At 37.9% G+C, this 23,266-nt stretch overlaps 2 protein-coding genes across 5 annotated transcripts; both read right to left on the bottom strand.

Annotated features, from left to right (window-relative positions):
- Nucleotides 1-2,101: 2,101 nt before the first annotated feature.
- LOC124186377 (putative inorganic phosphate cotransporter) lies at nt 2,102-22,455 on the bottom strand. 4 transcript variants are annotated; one of them, XM_046578023.1, is made up of 3 exons: nt 19,561-19,666; nt 4,530-4,753; nt 2,102-3,874 (listed from the first exon to the last, which is right to left on the bottom strand). In XM_046578023.1, the coding sequence occupies exons 2-3, from the start codon at nt 4,716-4,718 to the stop codon at nt 2,633-2,635; spliced, it is 1,431 nt and encodes a 476-aa protein (XP_046433979.1). In that variant the 5' UTR covers nt 4,719-4,753; nt 19,561-19,666; the 3' UTR covers nt 2,102-2,632. The 4 variants fall into 4 exon arrangements, with proteins under 4 accessions (XP_046433979.1, XP_046433980.1, XP_046433978.1 ...); XM_046578024.1 differs by lacking the exon at nt 19,561-19,666 and adding an exon at nt 18,777-18,886; XM_046578022.1 differs by lacking the exon at nt 19,561-19,666 and adding an exon at nt 6,316-6,850.
- Nucleotides 8,961-13,424, bottom strand: LOC124185979 (putative inorganic phosphate cotransporter). The gene is made up of 3 exons (XM_046577257.1): nt 13,406-13,424; nt 10,510-10,733; nt 8,961-10,202 (listed from the first exon to the last, which is right to left on the bottom strand). Exons 2-3 carry the CDS (start codon nt 10,708-10,710, stop codon nt 8,961-8,963), a joined length of 1,443 nt encoding a protein of 480 aa, XP_046433213.1. The 5' UTR covers nt 10,711-10,733; nt 13,406-13,424.
- Nucleotides 22,456-23,266: the final 811 nt, after the last annotated feature.

The following is a 23,266-nucleotide window of genomic DNA, read 5'->3' as shown; positions in this document are numbered from 1 at the left end:
ACTAAATTTTTAAATCCTTTTTTTTTATCTTCAGACCCTAAGGATGTGAACAATTGAATTATCGTTCGATTCAATTTCATTATCAACAATCGATAACAGCGCTGTAATATTGAATAGATTAGAGAGAAAAATTTCGCTAGGGCTTACTTGAATAAGCTTGCAAAGAGAATTAATTACCTCTCTGTCGGTACATAATTAATTTCTCCCCTGCCGAAAACGCAATCAGAAAGAAAAGGTGATGCTTTCGAATCATTGATAAAAATTTCCTTCACAGTTTATCGCGCGGAAAATGGGATTTTCAAAATAATGAGAAAATTCTTTAAAAAATACATGTTTATTCAGAAAAATCAACGAATTCATTGTACATGATAAAACAAAAAAAAAAGAAATAATAATATCCTCTGAAAATTTGTTGAACAATATTTCGTTTAAGTAACTTTTGAGCATTATCATTGTTCAAATAGAATTTTCATATCGTCTTTGTTGTGGTAGATTCTTTTATAGATTTTTATCTTATCAGAAGGTATTCAATATTGTCTACGAGACTCACCTTTAGTTGAGAATGTACAGCCAATACATCGTAATAAAGGCAACAGAGGAACAGTTGTTCTCAATATCATTTTATTAATTAGGTAGGCCGTACGAGATTGTTTTAGAAGTTCTGTGGTTTAATTTTTAAATTGAATATAAATTCTTCACTTGCATTACGTATCGTTAAAATTTATATACCACGGTGCTAATAATATATAATTTTTGTTTTTCCACTTTTACAATTATTACTTTGGTAGACAGAATGAACGGAAAAAAATCTCCGTGGTGAAATTAAAAAAATGTCACGGTCAACAGTTTACTGAGTTGGCGTGGAATTTCCCATATACAAGTTTCGCGTACTAATTTAATACTAACGCGATAGTCCAAATCTTATCAACCTATCTGAAATACATGTGCCACTGTCGGTGTATCGCAACCTTGTACCGTTAGGAATTTGACAAAAAAAAAAAAAAAAAAACAACAAAATATCAATTATTTACAATCGGAACAATTATGAGATTAACAGCAGATGAATCCGATACCGTGTTATCACTGATTTTTATTACAATTTGTGCCTATTTTTTTATTTTTTACTTTTTATTAATTTTTTAGTAGTGACAATGAGGTAAAATTGACAATTTTTCGTTAAAAAGGTGTGCAGAAACGTCGAATGAATTCTGATATTTTCTATCACTTGTTTGATTTATTTTTTTTTGTCTCACAGCATTTATTAAATCACAAAATAACCAGATTTGCGCATACTAAATTATTTGCTATCAGTTTCCGGATTTTTACAATTGAAAAATCATCTGTCACTTCAGCATAATCGGGAAATTTAACATCTTTAACATGGCAGCTTCGCATTGTGATACAATGACCCCGTATGAACACAAGCATAAAAAGAAAGTACTTCAAGAAATTCACGAAAGGAAAATCGTTCGGAATTTCAAGTCAGAAAATGAAAACAAATCACAATAATACGGAAAACATCCCGAACGTCTGGAGATAATTTTTTTTTTTTTTTCAATTAAGGTTTACTCAAGTTTTGTTACATATTTTTTATTTTGTTCTGCGACTAGAATGGAACGATTTAAGAAACTGTGATGTAATTTTGAAAATCGGGGACGTGATTACGGATTTTTAAATTGATATTTCCGTCAATTTAGACTTATCTTCGTCACTCGTGCCGCCCTGTTTAATATATGATACTATCGTTACGAAGATCGTTCGTCAAGAAAATGATAAGAGAAAACTGGAAGTCAAACACGAGGAGCTGATTAAAAATCCTCTCAGTATCGAGGACTGTTTTTTAATTCTATAGCAAGACGTGTTGCAGAAGAGATATTTTATCGACTTATATCATAACAATTTGACCATTCGTATACGAAAACATTTGGAAAATATCGCTTGATCATCCGTGAAACAATTTCACGCCAAATTTTCAGGGATAAGATTTTTTCGCAGTGGCTCCTGGAGCTCGATCAAATTTGTAGCAACGCATCGAACGTGCGCATTTGCAGTGGTTTCTTTGGAGTTGAGAAATCGGTTTGAGGGATTTTCAAATAAGTAATGGATTTCTAAAGTATTTATATTCGTTGATCGTCGACTATACAGGTATACATGTAATTACAAAAATATCACATAATCTTATATTTACAATGCCCAGTTTTTCGTAAATAATTCGACTGTTTGAAGCCAGCTTGACAATCGACGGTGATAATAATTGGCAAGAACTTGAGGAGAGATCGATTAGCTCCAGCTAATTTCTAAATAAGACTGGTACAGACTTTGGGTTCGTTTTATGAAGGACATTTCTCATGACTGCTAAATGACAGCTGTATAGTTTGGGATAAATGCAGCCGTGAGGGTTCATGGTTCACCTGCATCCCTAACACTTCGATAGCATGTAAAGAAATCCCTTACAGTATATACAAACATGTACATTTTGTGACATAGGAATTAGAAGTCAATTTAGCGATTCACACATGAGACATTTACTACCTATTCCGAAGATGAAGCTCAATTCGATTACACCGATCGTTAACTACAATGACGACGAGACAAGTATGAAAGAGCGAGTTCCTCTTGGTTTCAACTATTTCTACGTGACAGCCTCAGTCCTGAGGTTTTTCAAGTTTTTGGCAGCTGTCGCTTCGCTCTCAACATCCTTGGAGTCGTTCTCCCGGTTTTCCAGGTCGTTCCAGTACTGGACCTCGCCATCCTGCCAAAACAAGACACCGACATTTGTCGCCATAAATACAGCGAAGGTGATCCAGAACACCATTCTCCATTCAGTCACGGTCTGATTGGGAGTGAGCACTCCCACCACGTAAGGCGTCACTATTCCAGCGAGGGAGCCGGTGGCGATCATGAGGGCCATTAACGTGCCCGAGTAGTTGGGACTGAGGTCGACGCCGTTCACCATTAACCCAGGGTAGAACGGTCCCATCAAACCGACGCCAATGATGAAGAGAATTACGACGAGGACGCGGTTGCACTCCCCGTAGGACGCGGCTACGAGGAATATCGCCGGTCCGACGGAGCCAAATGTGGTAAAGGCCTTGCGGACGTTGGTGGTCGTCATCTTGCCGCTTTTTATGAGCCAGTCGGCCGGGATGGAGGATATATTGCTCAGGATCCACATCGCCAGATAGGGTAGAGCGGTTAAAAGGCCGTTCGAGGTTATGGAGAACTTTAGGACGTTGCTCATGTACTTCGGGAGGTCGGTCACCATCGTGTAGAAGCCCCAGTCGTGCCCGAACTTGCCGATGAGAAGAGCCCAGAGTGGGAATGAGGTCACCATGTGGCGCCAGGGGATCGGCTGGGTGTGCTTTCTCGTGTTCTCGCTTATCTTGTCCTGGATGTACTTCTTCTCGGCTTCGCTGATGTAAGGATGGACGTCCGGGTTGCTGTGGAAGAAGAGAATCCAGGTCACCAGCCACAAGGCACTGAGACCTCCGAAAAAGTAGAAGACCAGCGGCCACCCGATCGGCGAATACTCTAGCAGGATTCCGGACAAAGCGTTTCCCAGGATCGTTCCGACTTGTGTTCCCGTCATCACCATCGTCCCGATCTTCGACCTTTCCTGCGGTGGCGCCCATTCCGCTACAAGCACGTTCAGCGCTGGGAACGTCGTCCCTTCACCGAGTCCCATCAGGATTCTGAGGACTATCAATCCCGTCGAGTCGAATTTATTCACCACCAATGGTGTCAGCAGGGTAAACGTCGTCGATGACAGGACTCCAGCACTCAGGGTGTATTTTCCTCCGAATTTATCCGCCATGATGCCTCCTGGTACTTGGGATACTATGTAACCCCAGTAGAAACTCGACAGAATGATTCCCTGAAACGTGATTTATCGGGGGTCACAATGACGGTCGATTTATTTTTTGGCAGTTTGAAAGTTGATATGATTTCAGAAGACGTTTCTCTCAAACTTTTCATTTACAGGGATCATTGTGACGATCAGTTGAGGGCTTGAACTGCTATACCATACACACTTTGGCAGAAATCCGTCCTAATCGTTCAATGGAATCATGTATCCATGAAACTCTTGTAAAAATTAGATTGTGCCTGTAGAATGTGTGATGTTATTACCACACTGCTGATAACGAGGATAAATATTTACAATCGTCAGATTCGTTCAATAGGTTAATCAAGTCTCGTAGTAGATATCGTTGAAGCATGTATGTGAGTTAAAAAAAACTGCACAGTTTGTTCATTACCGCACATGTACGCATTGCTACGAGCATGATATTTTTTGATATCCTTAGAGATCAGAATGTGATATTGGAATACCCGGATTGATAATGGTGGATTCGGCGTGGTGGATCAAAGTTCACGAAAGAGAATGGATTCTTCAGAAATTAGGTCTTTCAAAGTTTTTAGTACCACTGAATTCAATTACGGTGTCAAATTTAGAGAACTCGTTGTGATGAATTCGATATGTATTGGAGAGAAGTTTGACAAATTAGCCCAAGTATCGGATATTATTCTACCTGCGTGTATTCGTCCCAGTCGTAAGTTTCGCTGCTGGCGCTATTCGACGAAGTGGAAAGAGTTCCCGAACAAGTATCTCCGTCTGTAGTGCTGTTCGAAGATGATTCGGCGGTTGTCACCATCTGCGTGATGGCAAGTGACAGGCAAATTCGATTCGCGTACGACACTGTTATCGCCAGACATCCCATCACCGCGAACACCCATCGTTGTCGCACTCTCCCACCTGACAAGATTTGAAAAAAATTATAATAATAATAACAATGCGAAATAACACAGTGCGCAATTAGTACCCCCAAGAACTCAGAGTCTGGAGATATTTTTTATGTGCGAAACCAATGGCGTTAATGAAATGAATCAAAAACGGAAACTAAAAAATTATGAAATCATACAATTGATTATCTTTGTTGTGGCAAACGATTTCAAACACGATTCTGAAGAGGATGCGATCAGAATATCAAGAATAAATCACTATTTCTATGTTCCGTTGAAAGAGTATACAAACTATTTGAGGGTAGTTTATTCCCGAGCGGCAAGGAATAGAGTGCGACTGGATTTAATTTTACTTCAAAGTGGATAAGAAAACGAACGAATAAATAATATACTCTTCAGTCACGCTGCTCTGCAGCTGCTTCCAAAAAAAATTTAATAAATTTTCCCTCGTATAAATTAATAATCAAGATTGATATGAACTACTGGTATATTTTCAAGTGCATCGTTCTGATACAAACAGAATTCGAGGCAATTATGTAGTTGGTTCCGGCGAATTGATAAATCTGCCTTGGCATCGATTGATAATCGAGGTTAATATAGATGAACGGCATATTCTCAAGTGGATCGTTTTGCAATTATTTTGATAGGGATTAAATTGTGGTTTATCAACGCGGTACACCAATGCAGGAGCCACTAATACATTCTTATTGAAATCTTCAAAGACATCGCATACGATTCTACAATAATACACCGAGAAGGGTAATTAATGCATCATTCTCAACAACGTGATTTCGATTTTATCGTCATTATTAGTACACTTACATTTCATATCATGAATTATCCTGAAATCACTTGACCGAAAGAAGAATGGATAGAAAATTTGATTTCAGTACTAAAGCGTGGTAAAATTGCAATCCCATTTCTTTGCTATTTGTCGTTCAATTCTTTTAGTGCTCGTTTCGTTTCACAGATTAGTTTTTGTGAAAAGTAACATTTTTTTTTTTTTTAATATTTCAACACCAAGAAAGTAATCAATCATTGATTGTTTTAATTGATTTATTGACAATTGACGATAGTTTGACAGCATTGAACAGATTGGAGAGAAAAATGGACTGAGGTTTACGCGAATATTGTCTTACAAGAAAATTAACTCTGTACCAGTGATGAACTTTTTCTACGTCCGAAACGCAGTCAGAAAAAAATTGATGCTTTCAAATTATTATTACAAAATATGCTTCTTAAGAATGAAACGATTTGCCAGTTTACCTGAAGTTACACGAGTTTTTTATTGAAACGTAGTATTTTTTGCACTTGCGATATCCAGAAATTTATTTATTCAAGGATATAAAATATTCAAAAATAGTTTATCAAATCAAAACAAGTTTATCATTTCTCTGCCCAAAATTTGAGTACGAAAACAAACCAACAATTGACATTCGTTTACTTATTCAACCACAATAGATCTGTGAACTAAACCGATTTGCGCGGTGATGAAAAATTGCAAAAGAAAAAGAAAAACCACGTCTTCTCCTAAATTTTCCGTTTACAAATGTTAATAAAATTCTTTCTACTTACAACAGACTGTCCAAGATGAAAACATGCTTGTATTACTCGGTAAGTCGATTCAAAATTGACGTGATAGCCGGAGGAATAACGGGAATCGAAAGGAAAAAAATGAATGGAGAAAATCACTCGAATGTTAGTACAGTATCATTTGTGGGATAATTTGTTTGTCAAATAATCGGGAATGGGTGAGAAAAAATTGAAAGCTTGAAAATATTAATCGACCGGGAAAAGGAAGTTTGTCCGAAACGTTTAACGACCAAACGAATTCTAAAATCAAGCGATATGAAAAATTCATTAGGCCACACGTGAATGGAGCTCGTGGGGTGTCTTAACGAATTATATCCCTGTCAGAGGAGAAAACCCATCCCCACTTAGGCATCGAGTGGAATTTCGACTCTCCCACCAACGTGCGAAGACATGACGCGCATTTGGGTTGCATCTCAATATGAGAGGCACACAGTGGGGAAGATAATCGATTTATAGGTGGACGTTTGCGAAAATCTTAACGAGAAGGTAAAATTTTTACCACAGTAAAACAGGGTCTGCAAATTCAGAGAGTTGTTCAATGATCAAAATTTTTTTCTTCCAATGAAAAATGTTCTCTTATTTTCTGGACTTATTTCTCAAACGGGAAAGAAATTTGAATTTATAGTACAAGCACACATTATTTTTCGATTGACGTGACGTGAAGAATTTCAAATCTGGATCGAGCACTTACCGTAGCCCCGAATACCAGACGATTACAAGGAATTGGTGAGAAAACGAAGGCAGTCACAATTTTTTAGAATACATTTTTAATCAATACGTTTTCAACAACATTTGATAAATTGAGCAAAATCATTGAAATTCATCGAAACTGTGAAAGTTTTTAATAAGTTTAGAGTGACAGTGGAGTTTTTATCATCATTTCCCTAGAATTGTCCAATATCCGACGCAAAGAATGGATGTAAATGCAATATAATTAAAATCGAGGGCTATCAAGACAATTGGTATAGAATTACGTAGCGATATACCATGAATAAGGGAAAATTTGTATTTAAATTTGTAATATTCATCGATACGTTAAACTATCACGTTCCTCGTTCGTTTCACTTTAGAAATGAGAATCACTGAATATTCTTATCCAAATCATGACGCGAAGCTTGTCGATCGTACATCACCTTGCGATCGTCGCACACTCGATCGTCTGATTTGGCAATCGACTAGTGTATGAAACTTTTGTTGATTCGACTGTCAAATTTCCACCGGGATCCCACAACACAGAATTGTAATCAAATCACATGGCACAACTAAATAATTAGAACAAAATAAATATGCAAGTAAACGTATAGAATACACAAAAATGTATTTTGAAGAATCGTGAATTTCCAGTGATATCGACTTGAGCTAATAGTACGGGAATAAACCGCAAGTAAGACAATTGGTGTATAAAGCTTTGGAGATTTTTAATTGATCTCAATTTTCAGATTTTTCATTGAATGAAAACATTTATTGAAATATTGATCAAATGAACGTAAAACACCAATATTAATGAAAGATTGACTCGTTGCGATTTCATATCTTACTTATCGCGAGAATTTCGAAAGTTGTCGAAATTTGCTAAAAAATCCGGTCAAATTCCAATACAATTCTAATCGCGTAATGCACAGGAGAGAATTTTGAGCCAAGCTTGATTATCGTGACAGAGCAATAACTACGTGGAAGATTTCCGTAACTTGTTTAGCATTACCTTCAAAGTACGCGGCAATGAAATATAAACCGTACCCGACATAAATTCTTTTAATTCGAAAGGTCACTCTGTCAGCAAGTTGGCTAATGTGGATCAACGCGCATCTTCCACTTGCTGGGCGCGTTCACTAAGAGAACGAACGCAGTTGTTTGATACTTACTGCGCTAACTAAGCGTCGAGAATAACAAGTAGAATTTTATGAAAACAAAAGTAGCGGCAGTGCTAGCGGTAGCAACCCTTTTTAACTCCAATTAATAAAATCGCGGTAATTATTGTATAATCACTGGTTATTTAATCTTCGTACGCGGCTTTCCTTCCTTTTCGTATTTCATCTCAACTATCTTTTCATTTTGCACATCCTATACAAATTTGAAGAAGTTGTATCGACCAGGTACGCATCTACGTAAGTTCCCGCATACACTTGCACGCCAGAATTTTTATGGTTCGATAAACTTTAATGATTTTTCCTCGACTTGATCATAAAACATCTGGTCATTAAATGCATGTCGTCGATTTTATATGGCGCTACGATTTGCTGATCGACGTATTCAACCGACGTCTTGATGGCCGCCACCTTACAAAGTATTCAAAATTGCCAACCAGAAGAATCGAAAAGAAAACAGTGATTGCAATCCTACAGCAATACTTGAATTGTATTTTATTTAAAGTCTGATCAGTTAGGAAAGACCATAAATTGACTGTTGAAAAATCAGTCGGCAAAAAGTTGTTGCCTTCCTTTATTCGCACTCCAGTTTTTTCTTTAGCCAGTCAATTAGCTCGTTACTTTCGAAATTCTTTACAATAAGTTTCAAGGCTCGTAAAAATTTATCATTAGCTTCGCTAGAGAAAAAGCAATTATTTTCCTTATCTTTAACAACGAATCACGTGACAGTGAGACGATTGTGGGCAGCGATGAGAATTTTCTCTACGTGGTAGCCTTGTCCTTCTGACTATTATCGCATCCACTGGACTTCACTCTGTGCTCAAAGTCCTTGCTACCTTGACCGTTGTTCTCGAGGTCATTCCAGTATTGGACATCACCTCGCTGCAAGAACAAAATACCGACATTTGTCACCAAGAGCACGATAAAGGCGATCCAGAACACCATTCGCCACTCGGTCACGGTCTGATTGGGAGTGAGTACCCCGACCACGTAGGGCCCCAATATTCCAGCCAGGGCACCGGCGGCGGTCATCATCGCCATCAACGTGCCCGAGTAGTTGGGACTGAGGTCAACGGCGTTGACCACCAACCCAGGGTAGACCGGTCCCATTAAGCTTATACCAATGACGAAGAGAACGACGACGAGGACTCGGTTGCAACCGGCAAAGGAAGCGGCGATGAGGAATATTGCCGGTACGACGAACCCGAGAGTGGTAAACGCCTTGCGGACTTTGGTGATCGACATCACGTCGTGTTTTATGAGCCAGTCGGCAAAGATGGATGATATATTGCTAACGATCCACATTACCGCGTAGGGCAGAGCGTTCAGGAGGCCGTTCGAGGATATGGAGAACTTGAGGACGGCACTCATGTACTTTGGAAGGTCGGTCATCATCGTGAAGAAGCCCCAATCGTGACCGAACTGGCCGACGAGAAGAGCGTAGACCGGGAAGGAGGTTGCTATGTGACGCCAAGGGATCGGCTGGGTGTGCTTCCTCGTGTTCTCGCTTATCTTGTCCTGGATGTACTTTTTCTCGGCTTCGCTGATGTACGGATGGACGTTCGGGTTGCTGTGGAAGAAGAGAATCCAATTGAGCAGCCAAAAGCCGCTGATACTTCCGATAACGTAGAAGACCAGCGGCCATCCGATTGGCGAGTACTCGAGCAGGATTCCAGACAGTGCCGTTCCCAGGATCGTTCCGATTTGCGTTCCCGTCATCACCATCGTTCCGATCTTCGACCTTTCCTGCGGTGGCGCCCATTCCGCTATGAGCACGTTCAGCGCCGGGAACGTCGCTCCTTCTCCGAATCCCATCAGGATTCTGAGAACTATCAACCCCGTCGAGTCGAATTTATTCACCACCAATGGTGTCAGCAGGGTGAACGTCGTCGATGACAGGATTCCAGCACTCAGGGTATATTTTCCTCCGAATTTATCCGCCATGATGCCTCCTGGTACTTGGGATACTATGTAACCCCAGTAGAAACTCGACAGAATGATTCCCTGAAACGTGATTTATCGGGGGGTCACAATGACGGTCGACTTATTTTTAGGCAGTTCGAAAGTTGATATGGTTTCAGAAGAAGATTCTCTCAAATTTTTCATTTACAGGGATTATTGTGACGATTAGTTGAGGGCTTGAACTGCTATACCATACACACTTTGGCAGAAATCCGTCCTAATCGATCGATGGAATCATGTATACACGAAACTCTCACAAAAATTAGATTGTGCCTGTAGAATGGGTGATGTTATTACCACCCTCCTGATAACGAAGATAAATGTTTACATGTATCGGATATTATTCTACCTGCGTGTATTCGTCCCAGTCGTAAGTTTCGCTGCTGGCGCTATTCGACGAAGCGGAAAGAGTTCCCGAACAAGTATCTCCGTCTGTAGTGCTGTTCGAAGATGATTCGGCGGTTGTCACCATCTGCGTGATGGCAAGTGACAGGCAAATTCGCATCGCGTACGCCACTGTTATCGCCAAGCATCCCATCACCGCGAACATCCATCGTTGTCGCACTCTCCCACCTGTCAAAATTAGGAAAAAAAAAATCCAACAATAACACAGCGCACAATTAGTACCCCCAAGATCTCATGTAGTCTGGAGATGTATTTCAACTTTGAAATGAATCGCGTCAATCAAGTCAGTTAAGGGATCGTCTCAGTGTGACCCTTCGAAAAATCACTGATTTTCGTGAATTTTTTTTTCAATGTTCAAATAAACTAATCGGTCCGGTTTTTTTTTTATAAATAAATACGTTTATGAAGAATACAAAATGATTTTTTTAAAGTTTATTTATTGAGTGCATTATTGTTGTATAAATTGTTGTAATTTCACGTGAAAAAAAAGGTGCTGCACGGTTTCCACGATGACGGCCGCAATTTTGATCTGAAAAAAAAATTTCAAAAAGATTATTGATCTGTAGGAAAGTCGCTATCGCGCTATGGAGGGGTTTTTTTTTTCAAATGTGACAAAATGACGGCGGTTTGAACAAAAAGTGTCGAATGTGGCCCTTTTTTTCGACAGTTTTTCGTAAAAAAAAATAGGAAGTTTTCAAAAAAAAAAAAAAAAGCTTCCATACCGCGGTAAATAATGACGTTTAAAATGTTCTCCTGAAATTGGAACTAGATATCTTTAAAACTCTTCCTTTGAGAGTGGAAACCGTTTTGAAAAACACCATTCTGAGAAAAACGCGTTTAAAGATTGAAGTTGGAAAAGTTTATATAAATCGTTTACTTACGATCAATCGGCGATGCCAGGTCTTGATTTTTTTCTTGGGGGTTTCTCTCGTACGTCTATCCGTGGTGGATGTCAAAAACGAACTGAAATGCTTGGACAGTTTATTCTGCAAGGTTACAGAACCTAAGCACCTTAGTACACGCGCAGGTAGAAAAACCGTTCCCTCTAAAACTCTAAAAGAAACGCTGTAGCGACCGTAATGATTTGAATTTTGATTTAAAAATTTGAGAGAATGTAGTGTATACTATACGACAATGCAAAAAAAAAACAATTTTTTGAAAATTTCTCACCGAGACGATTCCTTAAAAATAGGAATAAAAACATTAACAAATCATGCGGTTGATTCCGTGTGTTGAGGAAAAGAAACTATTATTTTTTTTCTTCGTTCGTTACGACGAGGAACTCCACTATTAGAATGCATCTGTGACACCTCCTGGAATTTCCACCTTCGAGTTGAATAATGAATCGTTGATGAGGTAATCAAAATTAAGTTCATCGCTCCGATTGTACTGTCATTTTTCACATCATTAGCATTTAGTTTCTACATTCATCGATCTCAGTAGTCGATTCCCAAGTTTGGATCTTTTAGGTGTATGGTAATTTTCGTGTTACGTCACTTGTGTCTTCTTTTTTTTTCCTTATGCTTCCATTTTTCGGTATAAGTTACGAAACAAAACAACCTGAGAAGAAATTTGGAGAGCTCTTAAAAATGGATAGAAAATACATGAATAAATAAGGCTTCTCCTTCACGCTGCTCTGCAGCTGGCTCTGAAAAATTGATAAGCCTGCCTTCGTATCGATTAGTAATCAACGTTGATATATGCTATTGGTGTATTCTCAAGTTGATCGTTTTTTAATTATTTAGGTACGGATCAAATGATGGCTCACCGATACGGTATGCTCGTGCAGGAATGGCAAATACATTTTTGTAAGGCTAGCATGGTTTTTGCAGTTTTTTTTTCACCCGTTAAGCGGGACCAAAGTGACAGGTTCAAAAAGATCCGCTAAAATATTTTCCATATTTTAAAGAAAATTATAAATGAATGAGATATAATACGTTTACTTTCCTGATAAAACTGATTGAAAAATATCCACCCACTCGTTTTCTTTCCAATGAGCACAATTATTTCAAATAATTTAATAAGTACGCGGTTGCCGCGTCAGTAAACTGTCACATTAGCATCGTTGAATATGCAAAAAAAACAACAAAAAAACGCAATATATTATTTTATTAAAACCTTCGATTATATCCTGTGTAATTCTAAAATAATAGACCGAGAATCGTAATTAATATTATATATAATACGTGTACAGGTGACCTCACATGCGTATGATAATTATTTACAACACCGTGATTTTAATCTTATCGTTATCATTAATATACTTATATTTGATATCCTAATTTTTGCCTAATGACGATTATTTCGTCGTGGAAAAAATTTCCATGAAATCAATCATTCGGCTGAAAGAAGAATAGATAGAAAATTAGATTTAAACACTAAACCGTGACAAAATTGCAATCCCATTTTTTGCACTTGCGAAATCTAGAAATTTATTTATTGTAGAAAAGAGGCTTCAGCATGTTCACATCAAATAGGAAATTATTTTTATGATAAGTCAACTTTTGCAGTTACTTGGATTACCAAAAACTACAAATCGTTAGATTCTGATTTGTCCGTAATATTATTCGTTATATACGTTGAACGAAGATTTGATTATAGCGGTGCGAGATCAAAAAATATTCAAAAATAGTTTATTAAATCAAAACAAGTTTATCATTTCTGTGCCCAAAATTTGAGTACGAAAACAAACCAACAATTGACATTCGTTTACTTATGCAACCACAATAGATCTGTGAACTGAAACGATTTGCACAGTGAAAAAAAATTGCAAAAAAAAAAAACCATGTCTTTTCCTAAATTTGCTGTTTAAAAATGTTAATAAAATTCTTTCTACTTACAACAGACTGTCCAAGATGAAAACATCCTTATTTCACTCGGTGAGTAGATTAGAAATCGACGTGAAAACCTGAAAAATAACGGGAATCGGAAGGGAAAAAATGAAAGGAGAAAATCACTCAAACATTAGAGGATTATCATTTTTTGTCCGGTAATTTTTGTGGTAAAAAATCGAGAATGGGTAAGAAAAAACTGCAAACTTAGACGTATTAATCAACCGTGAGAAGACAGACGGTCTGAAACGCTTGAAAACCGAACGAATTCTAACGTAAAGCAATTAAAAGCAATTTAAAAGATTAACCAACGATAAGCTGTACGTGAATAGAGATTGTGGGGTGTTTTTTAATGAGTTATATCCCTTTCGCAGGAGAGAAACTTATCCCCACTTTATCGTCTAGTGGAATTTCGATTCTCCCACCAACGTGCAAAGATACGAAGCGCATTTCTCAGCTCACATCTCGATGTCAGAGGCAGGAAGTGGGGAAAATAATCGATTTATCGGTAGACGTTTGCGAAAATCTTAACGAGAAGGTAAAATCTTGACGAACGCCGATCGTACCGCAGTAATAAGACCGTTAGGCGCTGAGCGATATAGTTCATTCCGCTTTAAATATCTCTTGTATGAGACGAAAGTTTTTTTATGATTACCATTCGGAAGTGCTCCTAAAAATCGAAGACGAATCGGTGAATTATTCCATTTCTGAAGTTTACGGTTTGAAATTGATAAGGGGGAAAAAAAACGACAAAAAATTCAATCATGCCAAGTTCAATCCCTTTCGATTCCTAGCGGTCTGAAATGTCGAAAAACTTGATTCACTAATTCGTGTTCGTTTACTGGGCTACTTTGAGACAAAGATGTTCGTAAACTATGCGCTTTATTTATGTATATGATTCCACGCAACTTGTGAATCCGTTTCGACATTTGAAGCGTACACGCGTGTTGAAATTTGATTCGTATTAACATCCCGAAGCATTTTCACCAGTGATGCAGGCAATGAGACTGAAATTTCATTTTCGAATCGATGCTTGCTTCTCCGTTCAACGGAAGGCTATGGTGAAAAAAACCAACTCAATTTTTAAATAAATCCGCGAAATTTGTACTAAATACAGCTGAGCTACGTGTATCGCAGGTTATTGAACATCCAGTCAAAGTTTTTCAGTTGGCTTACAATTGCGAAATCGGATAATGGTTGACAATTCTTCAACTGACAATTCGTTTTCAACAATGAAAAAAGTCCCGTCACTGTTACGTTGCTTCAAAATTGAATGCTGATTTTACTTTCATCTTATTAGATCTTGGTATGAAAACTTTTATGTGCAAATGAGTGATTTAAAAATTTTAATAAATGTATTTTTAATAAATAAATATTTTTAATGGCGTTATTGAGGGTCCGAAAAAACGGGTAAAATACGAACTATATAGTTTAGCGCCTAACGGACTTATTACTGCGTTACAGCAAAAGTGCCGTACCGTGCTGAGCTAACAGAGCCCGTAAATTCAGAGAGTTCTTGAATGTTTAAAAATTTTTCTTGCCATAAATAATGCTATCTGTTTTCTACATTAAATTCTCAAACTGGAGAGATATTTAAATTTAAATCGTGCGTTCAAACTTGAGGAATGGAAATAAATTGCAACGCTTGTCAATTTTTACTGCAAACGTTGTCTGGATTTGTTGGCAAGTTTTTAGGAAATTATCGCATAAACTATTGATGCAGTTTGGTTTATTATATATATCAACCGGTGATCACATTTATTAGATGAAACTGTGTATATGACGTAGCTATTGTCAATAGAATTGACACACCTAGTTTTTGCAATCGGATGGTGCTTGTGTAAATTGTCCCGCAGAAGGATGAGACAATTTGTTGTAATCTTTGAATTCCAATTACCCTTGTGTAGCCTACGATTACAAGTTTTTGATTATCTTCACGTTCACGTGCAAGCACACATTATTTGTCGATTGACGTGACGTTAAGAATTTCAAATCTGGATCGAGCACTTACCGTAGCCCCGAATACCAGACGATTACAAGGAATTGGTGAGAAAACGAAGGCAGTCACAATTTTTTAGAATACATTTTTAATCAATACGTTTTCAACAACATTTGATAAATTGAGCAAAATCATTGAAACTCATCAAAACTGTGAGAATTTTTAATAAGTTTAGAGTGACAGTGGAGTTTTTATCATCATTTCCCTAGAATTGTCCAATATCCGACGCAAAGAATGGATGTAAATGCAATATAATTAAAATCGAGGGCTATCAAGACAATTGGTATAGAATTACGTAGCGATATACCATGAATAAGGGAAAATTTGGATTTTAATTTGTAATATTCATCGATACGTTAAACTATCACGTTCCTCGTTCGTTTCACTTTAGAAATGAGAATCACTGAATATTCTTATCCAGATCATGACGCGAAGCTTGTCGATCGTATATCACCTTGCGATCGTCGCACACTCGATCGTCTGATTTGGCAATCGATTAGTGTATGAAACTTTTGTTGATTCGACTGTCAAATTTCCACCGGGATCCCACAACATAGAATTGTAATCAAATCACATGGCACAACTAAATAATTAGAACAAAATAAATATGCAAGTAAACGTATAGAATACACAAAAATGTATTTTGAAGAATCGTGAATTTTCAGTGATATCGACTTGAGCTAATAGTACGGGAATAAACCGCAAGTAAGACAATTGGTGTATAAAGCTTTGGAGATTTTTAATTGATCTCAATTTTCAGATTTTTCATTGAATGAAAACATTTATTGAAATATTGATCAAATGAACGTAAAACACCAATATTAATGAAAGATTGACTCGTTGCGATTTCATATCTTATTTATCGCGAGAATTTCGAAAGTTGTCGAAATTTGCTAAAAAATCCGGTCAAATTCCAATACAATTCTAATCGCGTAATGCACAGGAGAGAATTTTGAGCCAAGCTTGATTATCGTGACAGAGCAATGACTACGTGGAAGATTTCCGTAACTTGTTTAGCATTACCTTCAAAGTACGCGGTAATGAAATATAAACTGTACCCGACATAAATTCTTTTAATTCGAAAGGTCACTCTGTCAGCAAGTTGGCTAATGTGGATCAACGCGCATCTTCCACTTGCTGGGCGCGTTCACTAAGAGAACGAACGCAGTTGTTTGATACTTACTGCGCTAACTAAGCGTCGAGAATAACAAGTAGAATTTTATGAAAACAGAAGTAGCGGCAGTGCTAGCAGTAGCAACCCTTTTTAACTCCAATTAATAAAATCGCGGTAATTATTGTATGATCACTGGTTGTTTAATCTTCGTACGCGGCTCTTCTTTCTGTTCACAGCTCATCTCAACCAGCTCCTCGTTTTGCACATACCATGAAAATTCGAAGATGTATTCAATATTTCAAACCACAAGAATAGACAACAGATTATGATTGCAATCTCTCAGCAATACTTGGATTGCATTTTAATTAAAGACTGATCGGTTGAGAAAGAGTATAAATCAGATGTCAAAAAATGAGTCAGAAAAAAGTTGCCTTCCTTTATTCACACTCCATTCTTCTCTCTAGGGAGTTAATCAGCACATTCATTTCAAAATTCCTTACAATAACTTTCGAGTTTAATAGAAAGTTATCATGAGCTTTACTCAAAAAAGCACAAAAACGTTCTAAACACTCAAAGAAATGATTCTGAACTTGGTGCAGTGTTTTTTTTTTTGCCGGATATTAAGAATCGTTAGGATTATGTACATTCGAAATCGATGAGCATTACATGAAACGCATTATGTCACTTTATTAGGAACTAAATGTTAGAATAAATACACTGTTTATGCAGAAATGAGATTTTTGCACACACAAAACGATTACGTACAATCTTCACAGCACGGATGAAAATGATGTCAAACTGGTGGTATTTTTTTTTTTTGGATTGGTCAGAGCATCGGAACCGAGTCCGAAGCGTCTGACTCGTTTACTAATTCAGCAGCCATTTTCCTATTAGCAAAAAATTACATCCTCAAACAGAGACCGTAATTTTTGTAGTAGATCTGAAAACGGCGGTTCCGAATTCAGAAGAAAATCCACCAGTGCCCCTAACTTTGTAGATTTTAACACGAGTCGGTACAACATTTTGCCACATGATAATTGAGTTGGATGAAAACCAGCGTGTGGGGACCAAAGAGATTGCTCAAGAAACTTGGTCCAATTGTCTTTAACAACGAATCACGACACAGCGAGACGAATGTGGGCACCAATGAAAATTTTACACAAGTTTCTCTACGTGTCGGCCTTGCCCTCCGGACTCTCATTCCGTTCACTGGGCTTCGCTCCGTTCTCAGGATCCTTGCGACCTTGACCGTTGTTCTCGAGGTCATTCCAGTATTGGACATCACCTCGCTGCCAGAACAAAACACCGACATTCGTCCCCATGAACACGGCGAAGGCGATCCAGAACACTATTCTCCACTCCATCACCGTCTGATTGGGAGTCAGCAATCCGACTACATCGGGCGTCAATATCCCAGCCAGGGCACCGACGGCGGTCATTATCGCCATCAGCGTGCCCGAGTAGTTGGGACTGAGGTCGACGCCGTTCACCATTAGCCCGGGGTAGAACGGTCCCATCAAACCGATACCAATGATGAAGAGAATTACGACGAGGACGCGGTTGCATTCCCCGTAGGACGCGGCTACGAGGAATATCGCCGGTCCGACGGAGCCAAATGTGGTGAAGGCCTTGCGGACGTTGGTGGTCGTCATCTTGCCGCTTTTTATGAGCCAGTCGGCAAGGATGGAGGATATATTACTCACGATCCACATCGCCACGTAAGGTAGAGCGGTTAGAAGGCCGTTCGAGGTTATGGAGAACTTTAGGACGTTGCTCATGTACTTCGGGAGATCGGTCACCATCGTGTAGAAGCCCCAGTCGTGCCCGAACTTGCCGATGAGAAGAGCCCAGAACGGAAGGGAGGTCGCCATGTGGCGCCAGGGGATCGGCTGGGTGTGCTTTCTCGTGTTCTCGCTTATCTTGTCCTGGATGTACTTCTTCTCGGCTTCGCTGATGTAAGGATGGACGTCCGGGTTGCTGTGGAAGAAGAGAATCCAGGTCACCACCCACAAGGCAGCGAGACCTCCGAAAAAGTAGAAGACCAGCGGCCACCCGATCGGCGAATACTCGAGCAGGATTCCGGCCAAAGCGTTTCCCAGGATCGTTCCGATTTGTGTTCCCGTCATCACCATCGTCCCGATCTTCGACCTTTCTTGCGGTGGCGCCCATGCCGCTATGAGCACGTTCACTGCCGGGAACGTCGTCCCTTCACCGAGTCCCATCAGGATTCTGAGGACTATCAATCCCGTCGATTCGAATTTGCTCACCACCAACGGTGTCAGCAGGGTGAACGTCGTCGATGACAGTATTGCTCCAGCAAGGGTGTACTTTCCTCCGAATTTATCTGCCAATATTCCTCCTGGTACCTGGGATACTATGTAACCCCAGTAGAAACTCGACAGAATGATTCCCTGAAAAGTAATTTACGGGGTTCATAACGACGATCCGTTTAACTCTCGATCAACTATGGCAGCGATGCTTCTCTAACAATAAATGTCAACTCTAATGTTTTAAATAATACACGTTTCCAGCAGTTCCATATTTTATACGATTCTACAAGCTAATTCCCTGTGATTCCTTATTCATGGAGATTATTGCAATGATCAGGTACTTGAGGACTCGAATTGTAAATCTGTCTTAATCGACCAATGAAATCATATATGCGTGAATGTCTTGCAAAAATAATGTTAATCTGCCGATAAGTAAGTTCAAACAGATGCTCGGAGACCTGATAACAAAAACAAATCATTGTAACGGATAGATTTGTTCAATCGGCAAATGAACGGTTCGGCAAATGATGACGGAGTCTTTCGTGATCGCAGAATTAGATCGTGACCTTTGAATTCCCTGCTTCAAAATGGCACATTTTACGTGTTTGAACAAAGTTCAAAAAATTGAATAGGTTCTTCAAAGTTTAGACGTTTGAAATTTTCTTCAAACTACTCAATCCAAACAAAGACTCCCCAATCAGTTTACGACGTAATGGTTTACCCAGGGTAAAAGATGGAAGCTTGATAAACTAAATGGCGTTAAAGGTCAACATTATTTCACCTGCGTGTATTCGTCCCACTCGTAAGTGTCGCCGATATTGCTGTTCGATGAAGCGGAAACAGTTCCAGAACAAGTGTTTTCATCTACGGTCGTGCTGTTCGAGGATGATTCGACGGTTGTTACCATCTGCGTGATGGCAAGTGACAGGGTAATTCGCATCGCGTACGATACTGTTATCGCCAAACATCCCATAACCGCGAACACCCATCGCTGCTGAACTCTTCCGCCTGTAAAACGAAAAACAAAAGTCAGAAATACAAGAATAACACAGTTCATCATTGCTACGCGTAACGATAATTACAACGTCGTTGTTATTTTTGCGTTTTGATACGAATGGCGTCGATTCCATGAGTCGAAAGACTCGAACAAAAAAAAATAACAGAAATGTCCGAAACTGTTTGACAAATAATTAGGTTTGCTAACAGAAAAAATAAACTTATCGGTTAATAGATGTTGGAATTTTTCTTTCTTCGCTTTATAATCGAGACTCAGCGTGAAGATAGGCAATTCGATCGTTCCTGAATATTTTTCATAACTTATGGAATTTAGACCCCTAAGTTGAATAATTGTTCGATAAAAGTTTAATCAAAATCAAATTTTTTTTTCTTTTCATTAGCATGGTATTTTTTTCCTGCACTTATTGATTCCGATATATATATACATATATGAGACTTTGAGTTTCCTCTAACAAGTTTTGAATATTTTCTTCGAAAACATTATCATCGATCTTATTTTTTTGAATGAATGAAAATTAGGAACGAGTAGGGAGAAATTTTGAAAGAACTGAAAGATTAGCAGAGAACAAACGAACGAATATTTTTGTTCGCGTACGAAATTCAGGCACCAGGAAATTGATAAATCTCTCTCATTATGTCGATTAATAATTAACAAAAAAAAAAAGAATAAAGTTTTCTTATCGATTTACTAATTGCCGTTGTGTTTCTTAGCCCCATTTCGCACATTAATTATACGAGAGAAAGATATTGTCCGTTGTTTCACGCACCCGTACAAATACCTCGATATCAGGTAATCTCGTATTGTGTTGCACAGATCGTTTCGATAACCGAGTATATATGTAACACGAGCAGAAGTCTGGGTAACTATTTAGATTACGATCAAGCGTAAATTTTTGGCTGATCGACAAGTTACACATATACAGTAGTAACAAATAGTTTTTATAAATCAAACTCTCAAGTACATTGGATCGTATCGCCTGCCTAATATTGGCGTAAGGTCGTAAGCGCCGACTTACTATGTTTTGCTTTTGAAAAATGCTGAAGGGGGTATATATGTGTATACATTTATTTCATCTAGGCTTAAAACATGAAAATATGGCCCGACACGTTGAAATTGAATGACAATTTAATTGAGAGTAAAAGGTTGCAAGTACTGGCAGACACGACATTCTGCTACTGATTCAACCATCAAAATTTGCGTCGATTAATTCCATAGGGTCGTATATGGCAAAAAATATGTATATATATATATTTTTTTTGTTTACTTTTTGGATTCAAGTATAAATTCATCAACTAGAGGCAAAAGATGAAAATTGAAAAAATTATCTAGTACGGCAGTTGCATAAGGGCGTGACCGCCAAAAATTATTATTGTTATTTCTAGAATTCCAATAATTAACGACTTGGATAATCAAAGTTCAGAAAACCGACATTCTTGTTGGATAACCTTGTTAGTTTCATTTGTTTATGCGTTTCGTTAAAATCTAGACAGTTTGCAACAGCAAAAAAATTGGTTATCACGCCCCACTGTTTTCTTTTTTTCTGTTTCTTTCTTCTTACCTTTTTTCAAAGTATTAATTGATTCAATTCGACTATGGAGAATTTTCTGAACAGTTGCATATTTTTAAACCGATTATAGCTACAAATTGTGCCAAGGTTTATATGAAAATAAATCGTAAAAAAATTACTTATTTAAACGTAGGTACTAAATTTTGTCTTAATAAAAATAATTAAGAAAGAAAATTCTCCGGAATTTGGAACGGAAATTTATTTCTACAGGGATAAAATAATTTGTCGGTCTCATTGAAAAATTCACGATTTATCATCGAACCATAATAACTTTTCATGGTTTTATGTATTATATTTCTCGACTCGATACGAATAGAAATCCAACTCTCGTAATACAATTTTTCAACATGTTCGTTTTCCTGATGCATAATTAAATTGCGATTGCTTGAATTTACAAACAGGTAAATTTCTGTTATGACAAGCAGAGTTGAATTTTTTTCTTTTTATTTTACTTTTTTATTTTGATACACGCGAAGATCATTTATCACGAGTATTAAAATGTGAATATAAATTGACATGATTTGATTAAAAACTTGATTTCGTGACCACGTGAGAGTAAAAAAGATAATTGAAACGCAAAATTTACAAAACAATTTTTTCGGACTGTTGCAAAATTAAAAATATGTACGTATCTAGTCTTTCCCCCCCCCCCCCCCCCCCCAAAAAAAAAAAACAACAATGATTACGCAATGAGAAACTTTGTATCATAAAAATGTTAAGAAATCTTTTTTTTTTCTCAACTTACAACAGAGTGTCCAAGACGAAAACATCCTTGTAATATGCGGTGAGTCGATTCAAAATCGTTGCAGGAACTCGAAGAATAAAGGGAAGAATTGAAGGAAAGGAAAAAAAAAAAATGAAGCAGGCGTCCGTGCGGTATTTTTTGGTCCGGTGATTTGTGTGGGAGAAAATTGGAAATTGGTGAAAAAGGAGGTAAACTTTTTTTTTTTCTAATTCAATCTACCGGTAGAATATGGTCAGTGTGAACCGTTTGAAGAGCAGACCAATTCTACCACGGAGCTATTTGAAAATTAACTTGCCCATGCGTAAATAACGCTCGCAGTGCGTTTCTCAATTAGTTATATCCCTTCAAGAGGAGAAAACCCATCCCACTCCAACTTTAAGTGGGATTTCGACTCCCCCACCAACGTAGAAATACGCGACACTCATTTCTCGTGTGCATCTCAGAGGTTTGTAGTGGGGGAAATAATTGATTTATCAAGCGATTATTGCGAGAATCCTACGGAGAACAAGGAATTAAAAGAAATTTGCTGTGGTAAAACATAGCTTAAGAAAATTTAGGGAATTAGCCGACAAGTTGTTTGAATTTTTCTCTTTGTTTTTATTTTTTTCTTCTACTTTATTATTTAATTTATCAAAAACGTTGTATTTTATAATTTCTATCTGATAATTTGATTTTATTCAGCAAATTATCGCATGAACTGTTGAAGAATTTTGCCTCATTTCGAGCCTCGATGTTTCGAATTAAAAGGCAAATCAACTGGAGTAAAAAGCATAGCTTAAGAAAATTTAGGGTATCGTCTGACAGGTTGTTTGAATTTTTTTTTTTTTTTCTTTCTTCAATTTCATTGTTTGATTTATCATAAACGTCAAACAATTTGATTTGATTCGACTTGATTTAACAAATTATTGCATAAGCTGTTGACGAACTTTGCTTCATTTCAAGCCTCGATGTTTCTTTTCTGTTTCTTTTCATTGATCGTGTAATCAGACCAACGTCACAACGAGTATAAGGTATAATTGGCACTGTGCGTGTGTAATTTGTCTTGCAGAAGGATCGAATAATCTTTTTTGTCGTATTGCGATTCTATTTGTGGCAGTGCAGCCAGTTACGTTTTGTGGATTTTCACTTTACATAACTATGTCGAAGTGTGAACACGA

The sequence above is a fragment of the Neodiprion fabricii genome, chromosome 7, assembly GCF_021155785.1.
Source record: "Neodiprion fabricii isolate iyNeoFabr1 chromosome 7, iyNeoFabr1.1, whole genome shotgun sequence".
NCBI lineage: Eukaryota > Metazoa > Arthropoda > Insecta > Hymenoptera > Diprionidae > Neodiprion > Neodiprion fabricii.
Note: the sequence above shows the minus strand (reverse complement) of the source record. Positions and strands in the feature narration are given on the sequence as shown.

What these genes read in the sequence shown, in the direction of transcription:
- LOC124186377 (XM_046578021.1), bottom strand. Translation starts at nt 22,134, where the DNA reads ATGTTTTCGTCTTGGACACTCTGTT. An exon ending in TTCGTCTTGGACACTCTGTT is followed by an intron (nt 19,788 to 22,109) that starts GTAAGTTGAGAA and finishes TTCGTTTTACAG; the next exon opens with GCGGAAGAGTTCAGCAGCGA. An exon ending in AGTGGGACGAATACACGCAG is followed by an intron (nt 18,921 to 19,560) that starts GTGAAATAATGT and finishes ATTACTTTTCAG; the next exon opens with GGAATCATTCTGTCGAGTTT.
- LOC124185979 (XM_046577257.1), bottom strand. Translation starts at nt 10,710, where the DNA reads ATGTTCGCGGTGATGGGATGCTTGGCGATAACAGTGGCGTACGCGATG. An exon ending in ACTGGGACGAATACACGCAG is followed by an intron (nt 10,203 to 10,509) that starts GTAGAATAATAT and finishes ATCACGTTTCAG; the next exon opens with GGAATCATTCTGTCGAGTTT.